The sequence below is a fragment of the Anthonomus grandis genome, chromosome 9 (genome assembly GCF_022605725.1).
Source record: "Anthonomus grandis grandis chromosome 9, icAntGran1.3, whole genome shotgun sequence".
Lineage (NCBI taxonomy): Eukaryota > Metazoa > Arthropoda > Insecta > Coleoptera > Curculionidae > Anthonomus > Anthonomus grandis.
The window spans coordinates 27,737,533-27,750,541 of NC_065554.1; the positions used below are offsets into that span (position 1 = coordinate 27,737,533).

At 32.1% G+C, this 13,009-nt stretch overlaps 1 protein-coding gene across 4 annotated transcripts in view; it reads left to right on the plus strand.

The window, feature by feature from the left end:
- LOC126740445 (TAR DNA-binding protein 43) overlaps positions 1–13,009 on the plus strand; it is a 43,123-nt gene that overhangs the window by 26,760 nt on the left and 3,354 nt on the right. For 3 of the 4 annotated variants that reach the window (XM_050446472.1, XM_050446474.1, XM_050446478.1), the window contains 2 exons: positions 3,895–4,124; positions 8,165–8,711. In XM_050446472.1, coding sequence (XP_050302429.1) covers positions 3,895–4,064 — 170 coding nt within the window. In that variant the 3' untranslated portion in view covers positions 4,065–4,124; positions 8,165–8,711. Of the gene's footprint in view, positions 1–3,894; positions 4,125–8,164; positions 8,712–13,009 lie in introns of those variants that run through there. The other variant, XM_050446473.1, reaches the window with a different exon arrangement.

Sequence of the window (13,009 nt, forward strand, 5' to 3'; positions counted from 1 at the left end):
ATAGCACTCGACTTTGCTACGTTGCCACTACATTTGCATGTTGGTATGTGAATGAAATTTCGAATGCTGTTCAACCAAAATACACACACAAAAATGTGATAGTTTTAGACCTAATGATGCTCTCATAGAGCGAAACACGTGTCGTCGATAATAAATGTTTGTGAGAACGTGACTTGGTTGTTTTTTTTCGTAAACTGCGGTAAGTGTCTAATATGGAAAATATTTAGAAGTTTCGACATTCCCATTGTTTCTCTTTTATTTTGAAATATTTCAAAGAGGACTAAGAAAATGTCGTAAATTAAACACCATGCTCATAGTACTGCTAGGGATCAAAGTGTCTCTTGTAGGTTTCCCATGCATGTTACAGTTAAACAAGGATTGTTATTGACCACTTTCTTAAGTGCAATCTATTATGGTAAATATAAATTTAGAAAATTGTACTGGATAACTGGGATATGCTCAATTATTGACAAGAAACTGGACTTATTCACGTATTTAGGAGATGCATGATCTAAAATCTTTAACGATACCTTTCTTCCTTTTATTCCTGTTTGTTTTATCTATTGACCTCTGAGCTCCTTTCTTCTTTTCACTATTCAAAATAAAGTTAGGTAGGATGTTGAAAAAAAAAAATGTGCTCAGAGGTCAATAGATAAAACCTCAGTTCCTGGGTATACAGGGAAACAGGTTAGGATTTTATAAAATCGCTAGGACACCTCAATTTTATTATCGAGGGGAACAATTTTTACGTCACTCTCATAGAATTAAACCTCTTCGAAAATCTTCGATGGCAATAGGGGTTGAGTGATACCTCATTTGAAAGGACTTTTTATTTTGGCACCTTATTTTTTAAATTTGAGTGCTGCGTTGTCAAGTTACGGGTATTTAAACATTGTGAATTCCTTATTATTAGACATTTATCCTGTAAGTGTTTTAATTATGTTAAAGCTAAGATATTGTAAATCTTAATCATTCATTCATTCAATCATATTCATCGTAAAGGTCTTAACAAAAACACGCTTAAAACTAATAAAATAAGTAATTTTTTGCAAATAAAAAAAAAATTAATAATCATTAGCACATAATATAAGGAAGGTTTCTTGGATATATCTGAATTGTGGAAAAAAGTGATTTTCCAGGATCCAATCTGGTTTTTCATGATGCGGTGATTAATGTTTTATTTTTTTCAGGCAGTCAAAGGGAAACTGGATTTTAAGGGTCTCAATGGTTTTTTTACTTTTGATCAATTCGGTTTATGCAGAAACGAGCTAAAAATTCCGGTTCGAAAGGCCAAAATAGTTTTTTTTCCTTAAGACTCTGGATATATTCATCCTTTTTCCAGGCAATTAGATCAAGTGGAATTTTTATTCCAGGCAGTCAAAATCCAAACTGGAAAAGTGAAGAAGTCAGAATTATGCTTGTTTTTGATCAAATAATTGACTAAACGCATTCGGTTCAAAGGACCAAAATAGTTAGTTTTTTCCTTAAGACTCTGGGTATATTCGTCCTTTTTCCAGGCAATTAGATTAGGAGGAATTTTTATTCCAGGCAGTCAAAATTCAAACTGGAAAAGTGAAGAAGTCAGAATTATACTTGTTTTTGATCAAATAAATGCCAAACGCATTCGGTTCAAAGGACCAAAACAGCTTAGAATAACACATTTTATATGCGCTAAGCAATTTTTTATGTCTGAAAACTGAATTTTGACTGATAGTTTTCTCTTCTCACTTTGGATCAATACAGTTCATGGAGAAACGCCCTCTAATAAAAAAAATTAAAATAATCATTTTTAGTACATAATATAAGGAAGGTTGCTTGAATGTGTCCGAATTCTGGAAAAAAAGTGGTTTTCCAGGAGCCAATGTGGGTTTTCATGATGCAGTGATTAATATTTTATTTTTTCCAGGCAGTAAAAGGAAAACTGGGTTTTGACTGTCTGAATGGGATCTTCAGATGGGTTTCCTACTTCCGATCAATTCATATTATGGAAAAACGTGCTAAAAATTCCGGGTCGAAGGGCCAAAATAGTTTTTTTTCCCTTAAATCTCTGGGTATATTCGCTCTTTTTCCAGACAGTTAAATTAAGTGGTATTTTTATTCCAGGCAGTCAAAATCCAATTGGCCCTTTGACCGAAAAAGTGAAGAACTCATAATTATGCGTGTTTTTGATCAAATAAATGATCAAACGCATTCGGTTCAAAGGACCAAAACAGCTTAGAATAACACATTTTAGATGCGCTAAGCAATTTTTTATTTCATTCAGGCAGTCAAAGGAAAACTGAATTTTTACCGATAGTTTTCCTACTTTGGATCAATTCAGTTCATGGAGAAACGCCTTAAAAATTCCGGTTCATAGGACTAAAATAATATTTTTTTTATTCATCATGGTAGAGGTTTAATTTAGATTTGTACAGTCCTGAGGATAACTTCATACGAGTGAAACGTGGATATTTCAATAAATTGATCTAAAATAAGTGATAAAATCGTTCGATTTTAAGTACCTAAATAATTGTTTTCTTTAAAATTCGGAGCAATTTCATCTTTCTTCCAGGCAGTCAGGATCTATTTATTTAAAAAAAAATTATCACATTTTTTCTATATGCTTCTTTCATGTTAATTTATTAATTATATTCAATCATAGATATTTATACCTCTTAATAAGTCTCTAATAGTTTTAGCATAGTACATACAACAATGGTCCAAAGATTGTTTCTTTCTTCCCCATTCACTGCTGTGTAATGTTTCCTGCTAACTGAATATGCATGAAAAAACTTTAAAACGGTCCTTCGAATCCCATTTTTATCAATTTTTCAAGTAATAATTGTATATCGACCGTGTCAAAAGCTTTTTTTAGATCTAAAAAACTGCCACTACATACCTTTGCTGATCTATCTCATTTAAAATAGATTCCACAAGATCTGATCCATACTGTTCATTATCCAATTTGAAGTTTTGTTGTATAATTCTTATTGTTTTTTCTATTAATTTTCAAAACATAGTTAATAGGAATATTGGCTAAAGTTAATAGGTATAACGGCTGTAAGTTTATTTAACAAAATACAGTAAAATTAAAATGTCTGAATAAACAAATGACCCACAAAAGGTTAACCTTGTCAGGGGCTTATAAATCCACAGAATAATAATTTAAACAAAGTAGTTTTTTAGATAAAAAAGTTAAGAAGAAAATCTTAATTTGGTACTATCAAACTTATTACACTAATAGCGATAAAAAAGTACTTATGCTATTCGAGTTTTTACTCCTCTAAGTAGTGCTAAAATACATTTAAATAACAATTTTCAAGTTGATATCATTATACAATAAAGAATTGATGAAGTCTTGGAAGTATAACAGCCAAGTTGGTAGTGATATCTGTCAAAATCAAGATTAAATAGTAATAAATTAGGGTTTATTTATACTACCTTGCAATTTTGTGATAAGAACATGTGTACATCTACTTATTTTTATATTTTATGATATATCTAATATACTCTCTAAATTGGCTTAGAATCCACTCCTTTAATTTTACTTCAAACAAATATATAGAATTTATCCCAAAAAGATCAGCAGAGAGTACTGAATAAATTTTTGGACTCAGATACACGTAGAAACGCTGTCCTAATGTGGTGTTTATTTTTGGTAGGTAGCCAGTTAGGTGTTTTAAGCGAGTAGTATACAGGCGTGTAATTATTGATAGAGTATCTTTCTTCTTAAATTGTCTTATAGATACAGATTGGACAATCACAAGTTTTCCCTTGTCAACTCTAAAAATATGCTATGTTTGTATTTCCTCTTCCTTAAGTTTTACTTTTGTTTGGTTTTTCAATGTTTATTGACATCTATTATTATCAAAAAACATGCTTATAGAATAAAAATCACCAAAAAACACTCTTTAGGTAACAACCAGGGCGGAGGTAACCAAGGTGGCGGAGGCGGCCCGGGATTCCTCAACTGGATGTCGCAGGGCGGCGGAGGCGGCCCCGGGGGTGGCCAGGAGGGCGGCCAGTGGCCCGCCCGACCCCCTCCCGGACAGAACCAGGACAAGGGTTTCCTTAAGTACGACTAGGGAAGGGCGGCCGCTGCGCAGGCGGTTGGTGAGATCGTTAGGAGGGCCATGACATTGTTGGTAAGTTTCAGTTTTTGACTGGAAAATAATTTCTATACTCTTCTTTTTTTTTACATTTAATTAATAAATAATTTATTTAGCACCTGGTTAACTTTACTTAACGTTAAGAAATAACGTGAAGAATAAATATACAAGGTGTCCGGAAAGTCAACGACAATACTGAAGGAGCAACTCATAAGCACCCAGAAACACATAAAATGACTAGTAAAAAATCGATGGTTTTAGAAATATTGACACTTTAGTAGAAGTCACCAAAATCCTACTCTTACATCAGATTTTCGATTGTCACGCCTTCAAAATAGATATTTTTGGATTTTTTTTAGCTTTGCAATACTGAATTGCCATTTTACTGATCAAAGACAAACGTTAAGCTAAACAGCCAAAATATTTAATAGGACAGTATTCTAAAATGAAGTATTGCTTATTTTTATTTTTAATAACTCAATTTTGATCCCTTATACCTACTGGACCAAAAAATGTTAACAACCTGGCTAATTTACTTTTAAAATTACCCAATATGTTTTAAAATCCCTTCAGTATTATCGTTGACTTTCCGGAGACCCTGTGTAAATATATAGAATAGACAAATGTTTCCTTCCGAGAAATATAAAAATAAAGCCGCATTACAAATTGTGGATAACTAAAGGTATCCACAGATCTGCAAAAAATCCCCGCTATTTTCCTAAAAACCTACTTTTTTGAATATCGTAGAACATACAGGAAGCTACTGCAAAAAGCCAAACAACAATTGAATCAATTATTTCTTAAAGGGACTAAGTGATATTAAGAAGTTTTAAGAAAAACAGAAAAATGTTGTTTATTTTTTAACCTCTTGATATTTTAAATTGATTATTCGATTCGTTTTTTTATTAGTATGGTTCGGTTAAAGGTGTAAATTAATAAAATCATTGTAGAATTTTGGATTTTCTTTATTAGACAGATTTTTCAAAAAAATTAAAGAATTTATTATGTGGACGTAAAATTCCTGCTTATCTTCTGGTACCCATTGATTAAGGCTTTGCAAATGGGCTATTTTTGTTTCCAAAATTGGCACGTTCATGTTTTCTTTTTATCTTAGAAACAGCTACTCTTATTCATAAATGTCCTAAACCTCCCTCTAACACTGGTCATATGACTCGCCACGTTAACGATTTTCCCTTACCAATCCCTACATCCTCCCTCAAACACTATTTGCTTTTGCTCATCGTATAGCTTAGTAAAACACTGCATTTTACATCTAAAAAATAACTTATCATATACCTAGGCTATTCAATATATAACTTTTATTAAACTTACTTGCAAGCACCTCTGATTTGCCTGGCAGCAACCATATCGCCTTTATAATCTTTATACGCAGTACCACTGATTCTAGCTTTTTTGATTAAATTTCTTTGATAATTATCATCATTTCTTACATCTCGGCGTCTTTTTCTAAGATTATGATTGAGATAGCTCCTCTTCACTTTCAGTGCTTCTATTTTCGTCCGAACTAGACATATTGCGACAAAAATGCGATTATATTACTCTTAAATGCACACAGTATCCAAGCCAGTAAATCACTAAAAATATTTCGACACACGAGGCTTGCATTTCAAAACAAAACAGAGCGCAAGGTCAAATACAGCACGACACACATTTTAATATTTATTTCTTAACGGGGCTAAGTTAGTTTACTTAGGTCCTTTCTGCACTAAACCATTATTTTCTCACCCAGAAATGCAAGTAAGGAATAATTGAATTTAGTTCTTTTCTGCACCAAACGCTAGGATTTGGCTCAAAATTTGTTTTTATTGTAGTGTATTAAAAACAAAATGGCCGAAACGGCACTTAGGCCCTTTCAGAAATAATCGATTCAATTATATTATTCTAAATTGAAAAAATCAAGTAACAATTACCTTTCATCATTAATAACAAAGCGAAAGAAATGTGTCTTCGTCGTTTTTAAACCTGAGTACTACACGTCAAATATTTGATAAAAATTCTTCTGAAAAATCACTTTTTTGCCATATTCTCTATCTAATAACATTACTTTTATATTAAATATTTATATATAAAATTATACCAAATTTAAATAAATATTGTTATTAAATTACATATTGAATACATATTTTCTGCAAAAACTTTGTTTTTCATCAACACAACCCTTACCTCCCACCCACCCCAAACATTTGCCCAGTAAGAAATTCCTTTGAAAAATCACCGTTTTTCCTCCATAATGTCCAATTTAATAGCACTGTTTTTGTATTAAATATCTATAAATATAAAGAATATGCATATAAAGAATAAAATTTAAATAAACAAACTGTATTATTAAATTAGACTTTAATGACGAAACCAACCAATTCATGGGTATTATTTTGAAAAACAACGATATTTGTAAACAATTTTTTACTGATAAGTTGTATGGGGTGGGTGGGGGGCTAAGCGGAGGGTTAAAGAAAACCGGTTTTTTGCAGAAAATAATTGCTTGAAAAAAATGGAAATGCATTAAAGTGTATGACAAAATAATTATACCAAATAAGATATACAAATAAAAAATACTCTAAATAAACTTTATTCATAGAAAAATGCAGTGGTGCATTTTTTTTATACTAAATAATATTGACGTTAAATCCTTAAATTTCTGTTACTTCAGGTTACCAACAACCTTATAACATGCCCTACGCGAAAATCAAACAGTGTGTCAATTTTTTTAAATTTTTGCACGATTCTTAATATAACAATAGTAGCTTAAAAACATAAGAAACGAAATTGTTTTTACCTGGAACTCCTAGTATTGAAGCAAAGTCCTGTATAGAATTTAGGAAAATTTATTAATTTTACATACAAAACATTAAGATACTACACAAAGTACTACATCAAATCGTTATATTTAAAAATAGGGGCGAGTGGGTTTTTCCACCCAAATTACAAAACAATAGAACGAAAAGAACCAATCTTAAGAACCCCCTTTAAAAATGTTTTAAAAATACTGTTAGTGTGAGACTTATAGAATAGTTGATTCTAATCTATTGAAATTATTCAGCGATTAAAATTAAATGAAAGAAATCTAAAAAGTAAACAAAACTCCTACTTACCCTTATTCTCAAGAAGGCTCATTATTGTTCTGGTTCTGTCACTGGCCATTGTAACTAATAATACACTTTTGTTTATTTAGGCTGGATGCTCTACAGCAACTAAAATTAAACACAAATATTTTTGAGGTTATGCTTTAGGTCAAGCAGTTTTTACAAGCAAAATAAAACATGTTAACTTATACTATTTCGATCGCTGGTTAAAATAGTATAACTTTACTTCTCTTCCGGTTTGTATTATTGGAAGGATAATGCGCAGCTTATTTGTATGACTTATACTCTTTTTACCAAAAGGTGGGCAACACTTTAAAAATTCTGTTTCTTGACTTATCTCATTTTGAGCAAATCATACTCTTTTTCCCTGGCACCCTAGATTTATCAGTGAACATTTCATAGTAAAAATTAACTAATACTATTTTTTTTTCTCCAAAAAAAAAATCTTGCAACAATTAAAATATTGGAGAAATCTGATATAGATTCTAGATGAATTATTTCTTAAAATTAACAAAATATACTTCACAAATCTTTCGACTGAATTTTGGAATATGAATTATATGAACTAATTATTTGATTTTTATTTAAATGAACCGATTTTCTACAGATCAACCATTAGTATGCCTATTCAAAACTTCTTATATCACAGGCAAAGGGTACGGAAGGGTCTGGGAAAGGGGGTTTAAAGGATAGGAAAGGACATACAACAACCACGTGTTGACTGGGTGAAAAATGACCTGAGCCCTTATAATTTAAGCACGATTATAAGTTTGACAACTCAAATGGTATCCGAAAGTAATCGCAAGGTTTTAATTTCCTTAACTGTCACTTAACACGTCGAGTCAAGTCTACCGAATACGCTTCTATGAAGAATTTATAGTGTTCTATAAGGAACGCTGGTACTAATACGTTCAATTAACGATTATAGCACATACAGTAACATTTAACAACTAATCAGTCTTTTTCTTGCAGGTAAACAGGAGTATTACACAAACGTGCACGTCAAATCAAGCATTTCAAGTAGCAGATAATCGTAACTTGGACCATAGCTCACCAGTTCGCAGTTACCCTAATTAAGAGGTGAACAAAATTTATTCTGATATTGTTTCTTCGTAGTATGTCGTGGGTCCTCGGTATTTTGATAAAATTTAAGCAAATTATTTTGTATAGTTGTATAGAGACTTACAAGGAAAATCTGTGCAGGGTATTAAAATGTTTGAACTTGATTTGCTTAAATTTTTAAGTTAAATCTATGATGGAGATTTTCTGATGATCGCTATGTATGTTTCATATATCTTTATATATATATTAAAAAGTAAATTATTTATTAGTATAAGTGGAATAAGTAACAAATATGGGAAGTGTACAAATTGGAAGAAAGTGGGTCGGTTGCGTTGAGCCGCTGGACTTGTATGAAAATTAATTTAAAAAAAAAAGACGTTTGTGGAGTTGTAGGCTTAAGATGTATGTGTATGTCTTTATTTGTCAGAATATATGATTATATCGCCTTTAGAGTGGTTGAGGTTGGTTTTATTTCCTCAAAAGTGTTTTGTAGTATATTCTATAGGCATATTAAAATACGTTTCCTATGGGTATGTGTGGGCATGGATGGGTTGGTAAGTATGGCTTACATGTGCTTTGTATTAATTCATATTATGGTAAATCGTTATTACTGAAAACATTGTACTTGAATATTTAGTAGTTACGTGAGGAAGATTTGGTGATTGGTATCCGCATTATGATGAATATGAGGAACATGTGTCAGAACTTATTGATGGGTATGTTTGAATTAATTCATTTTTTTTTAGATTTAGCTTAAATTTATTGAATTTTTATGATACACTGGGTGTACAAGGCGAGATCTTTACTGTTGTTCGCTTTTTTGCTGTTAATGGAATTTTGGAACATTTAATCGACTGAAAATTAAGTTATTTATTTCGGGGCTTTAGCGTTTTTTTATGACAAGAGAAAAGGGGAGAAACTGGGTTCTAGACTAAAGTACAGTACAACTTCGATAATCCGGACACATATCGTTCCAAGCAGCGCCGGAGTAGCGAGGTGTCCGGATAACTGGATTATTATTTCAAAAGTTTTATTTTAATATACTATCCACATACTAGCTTTTTTTAGGTATAAATAAATCATTGTACCCTAATTAAAAAAGAAAATTATGTTTATATTTCAAATTATAACATACATAATAAGTAAACATATACATACACATGTTGTACACGCAGGTACACAAACATATAACTAGAAATAAAAATACATTATGTAGGACAAAACATAAATTACAAATACAAGACAAAAAAGTGCAAGTTTAAATGGCTTTGAAAAAACTATCAATTTTTTTCTGAACTGCCTTAGAGCTTGCTAATTCAGTCGCTTTCTCTTTGACGTTCTTTAAAAGCAATATTTCGTGCATTGGTAAGTAGTTTTCTTCAGCCCACTGAATTCCCAATGTTAATGCTTTCACAGCATCGCTGTGTTTCACTTTAGTGGCAATAATCTCAGTATCTCCATCTAAATCATTGCTCTCTGCATCCTTAGATTTTAGCGCATCACCTATTACCTCCTCTTCAGTCAAATCAACAATGACTTCATTTTTGCCTAAAGCCCATTCAACAATTTCTTCCCGATTCAAACTGTTTTCAGGATCTATCACAAGCAAGGAAGCGGTAATGGTTTTTAAATCTTCCTCGTTTATTTGACAAAGTCGTCTTTGAAGTTCTGAAAGTGGAATGTTTTCTTCATCAGATTCCTCTTCTTCTGCATCAGTTCTTTGGTTCGGCCATAATGCTATCCAACTTTTTTGGATATTTTTTTCAGATATCAACTTCCAAGCAATATCTAGATTAACAAGTGCATCTTTTAAATTAAATTGCTTTAAAACTGTAACTAAATCGTCACCTTCGTGAGCGATAATGTGATTTAGTAGCCTCTTTCTATATGCTACTTTTATGTTTTGGATTAAGTTTTGATCCATTGGCTGTAAAACTGCTGTGCAGTTGGGCGGCAAAAACATGACTCTGAAATCAGGATCGAAATTTATTTCTGTCTCAGGTGGATGAGATGGAGCATTATCTACAAGTAATAATGCTTTATGAGGTCGGTTAACATCCGATAAAAAACGTTTGACGTCTGGTATAAAGCAAGTCTTAAACCATTCGAAGAACAATGTCCTGGTCATCCAACCTTTGCTGGTTGCCTTGTATTTAACAGGTAAAGTAGCATTCTTAAATGCCCTTGGATTTGCGGATTTTCCAAGAACTAAAAGGGGTAACTTATGAGTTCCAGCCGCATTGCAACAGGGCATGAATGTTACGCGATCTTTAGATATTTTTCGCCCTGGTGCTGATTGTTCCTGACTATGAACCCATGTAGTGTCCGGCAAGGCTCTCCAAAAGGCCGCTGATTCATCAGCATTATAAACTTGGTCACGACTTAGCTTCATTTCATTAACCACAGCTAGAAATTTTTCTTGAAAAGGTACTATAGCACTTACATCACTGGAAAGTTTTTCACCACACACTTTAAGAAAGCGTATTCCGTGCCTTTTCTTAAATTTGTCAAGCCAACCTGAACTCGCTAAAAAATCACTCTTCCCAGTTATTCTTTCATAAAATTGTTTAGCTTTCGTTCGTAAGATATCAGAAGAAACAGGTACATGAGCACTACGCTGCTGTAGAAACCACTTATATAAAGCAGCTTCAACTTCGGGATGTTCTCCCTTTCGGATAACCTGCCTTTTACCTGAAAAGATAAAAATATGTTTCATAATAACATTACCTACAATAAAAATTAAATCATACATACCTGCTCCACTGAATGACTCCGACACAAATCTTCTTATTTTAGTTTTGTTTTTCTTTATATCACTTACAGTTGATTTTGGTACATTAAATTTCTCAGCCACCCTGCGTATGCTTCCCACCTTATCAAGAAAATCTAATATTTTACATTTCTCCGCAAGAGTAACTGTGTTATGCGGTCGTTTATTTGGCGCCATTTTTTTTTTAATAACACATTGACACACGACGCACGGTAACTAAACGATAACTGACCGCCAAAGGCGCCAAACCCATTAGGTTGCTAACAATATTGGTTTTGACAAGTTTAAAAAGGAAAAATCCGTTTATAATCGATTCGTATTGAAAACATTCCTTTATCCGGACTACAGAGGTAAAATATCCCGACACCTAGGAACGCCGGATTACTGGAGTGTCCGAATCAGCGAGTGTCCGAACTAGAGAAGTTGTACTGTACATATAAACTTACTGGGTATCAACGATATTACCAAGCGAATTGTAAAATAGGTGATGTTTTTGGGATAAGACGGCTTTATTTTGATATACTTCAAATAATTCACAGGTTTGAACACTCTGTATATATTTTTTTGAAGTTTTAGAATTTTAAAAATAAGAGTAATTCTCAATTTACATAAACAAATCAATAATATTAATTTATGAAACGAGTATATTAAGGATGATCCATTATCTGGATTTTACCTTTAGTAGTAAATTAATATACTTTTGCAATGTAATCAGATATTTTCAAAGTAATGTCCAACAAATAATAAACAAAATTTATCACATTACATTACGAATGCGTTCTTTGAGAATATCAAGGAGTGTGTGGCTTATCTTGGTACATTTAATGCAATTTAACATAACCTCAAAAAAACTAATCACAAGGATTAAGGTCGGGTGGCCTAGCGCGCCACTTTATTGATCCTCGTCTGCCTATCCACCAGTTTAGGAAAACACTGTCTGCGAATGTTCGTTTAAGTTTATTCATGCTTACAAAAAGATGTTTTTTAAATTTTTTTCATAAAACGGTACAGTCTGAAAGCCATATAATAAAATCAAAAACATTTTACAGCTATACAAGAAATTATATAGTTTGGAGACTCTAATACTTTAAAAATGATAATATATAAGCCAGCAATTTTTTGTACTAGAGTTTTCCTAATCCAGTGTGGATTTTTAGGTGCCCAGTACCTAGAATTATGCCTATTTACTTGTATATTCAAACAAGAAGTTGCCTCGTCTGAAAAGCATTTTTTTCTGCTATATAGACAATCTTCTAGTAGCACTTCTTTTTCATTAATAATTTTGCTACTATGAAAAGTGTTATTCAAAGCACTTGATTTTTGTGTAATGAAACCAGGATATCCAGGTTTTTATCATTAGAAACGCCACTCCTTCCTGGTCTGCCAAGATCCTTAACAGCTCAAGGTTTCCTCCACTTAATCTCAATTCTACTGACTTACAGGTCCTCTGTTCGGATATTTATTTGCATTTACGTGAATTGTAAATGTTTTCAGTCGAAATTTTTTAAAATCATTGAGTATTTGTAAGTTGTTATCAGTCTTGTGTTGTATGTAGTAGTCGCTCAAGAATTTGACATGTTCTTTCATTGCTCTCAATTCATTTATACAGTGGTGGCCAACTAATTAGAAACGATTTTAAAAAAAATACTTTATTCAATGTTTCAGTTCTTTAAAATAAGTTAAAACCAACTTGTTGTAAAATTTTGATTGTTCATCGCAACAGCAATATATAATTTATTTATAGACATTCCACTAAGAAATTTGTAAGGAATGCAGAATATAAACAAAATTTATAGATAACACAGTTGGCCATCTACTTAGAAACGACAAAACGCGCGTATAGTCCATTTCAAACCTTTGTACTGTTAACAATTTGTGTTTCTTGTATCTACAAGTCTTGTCTTTGTGTCTTCCACAGTTTAAAATGGGTAAAAATAAAGTTGTGATCCGTCAATGCGTAAAATAATTTTTACGCTAAAGGAAAG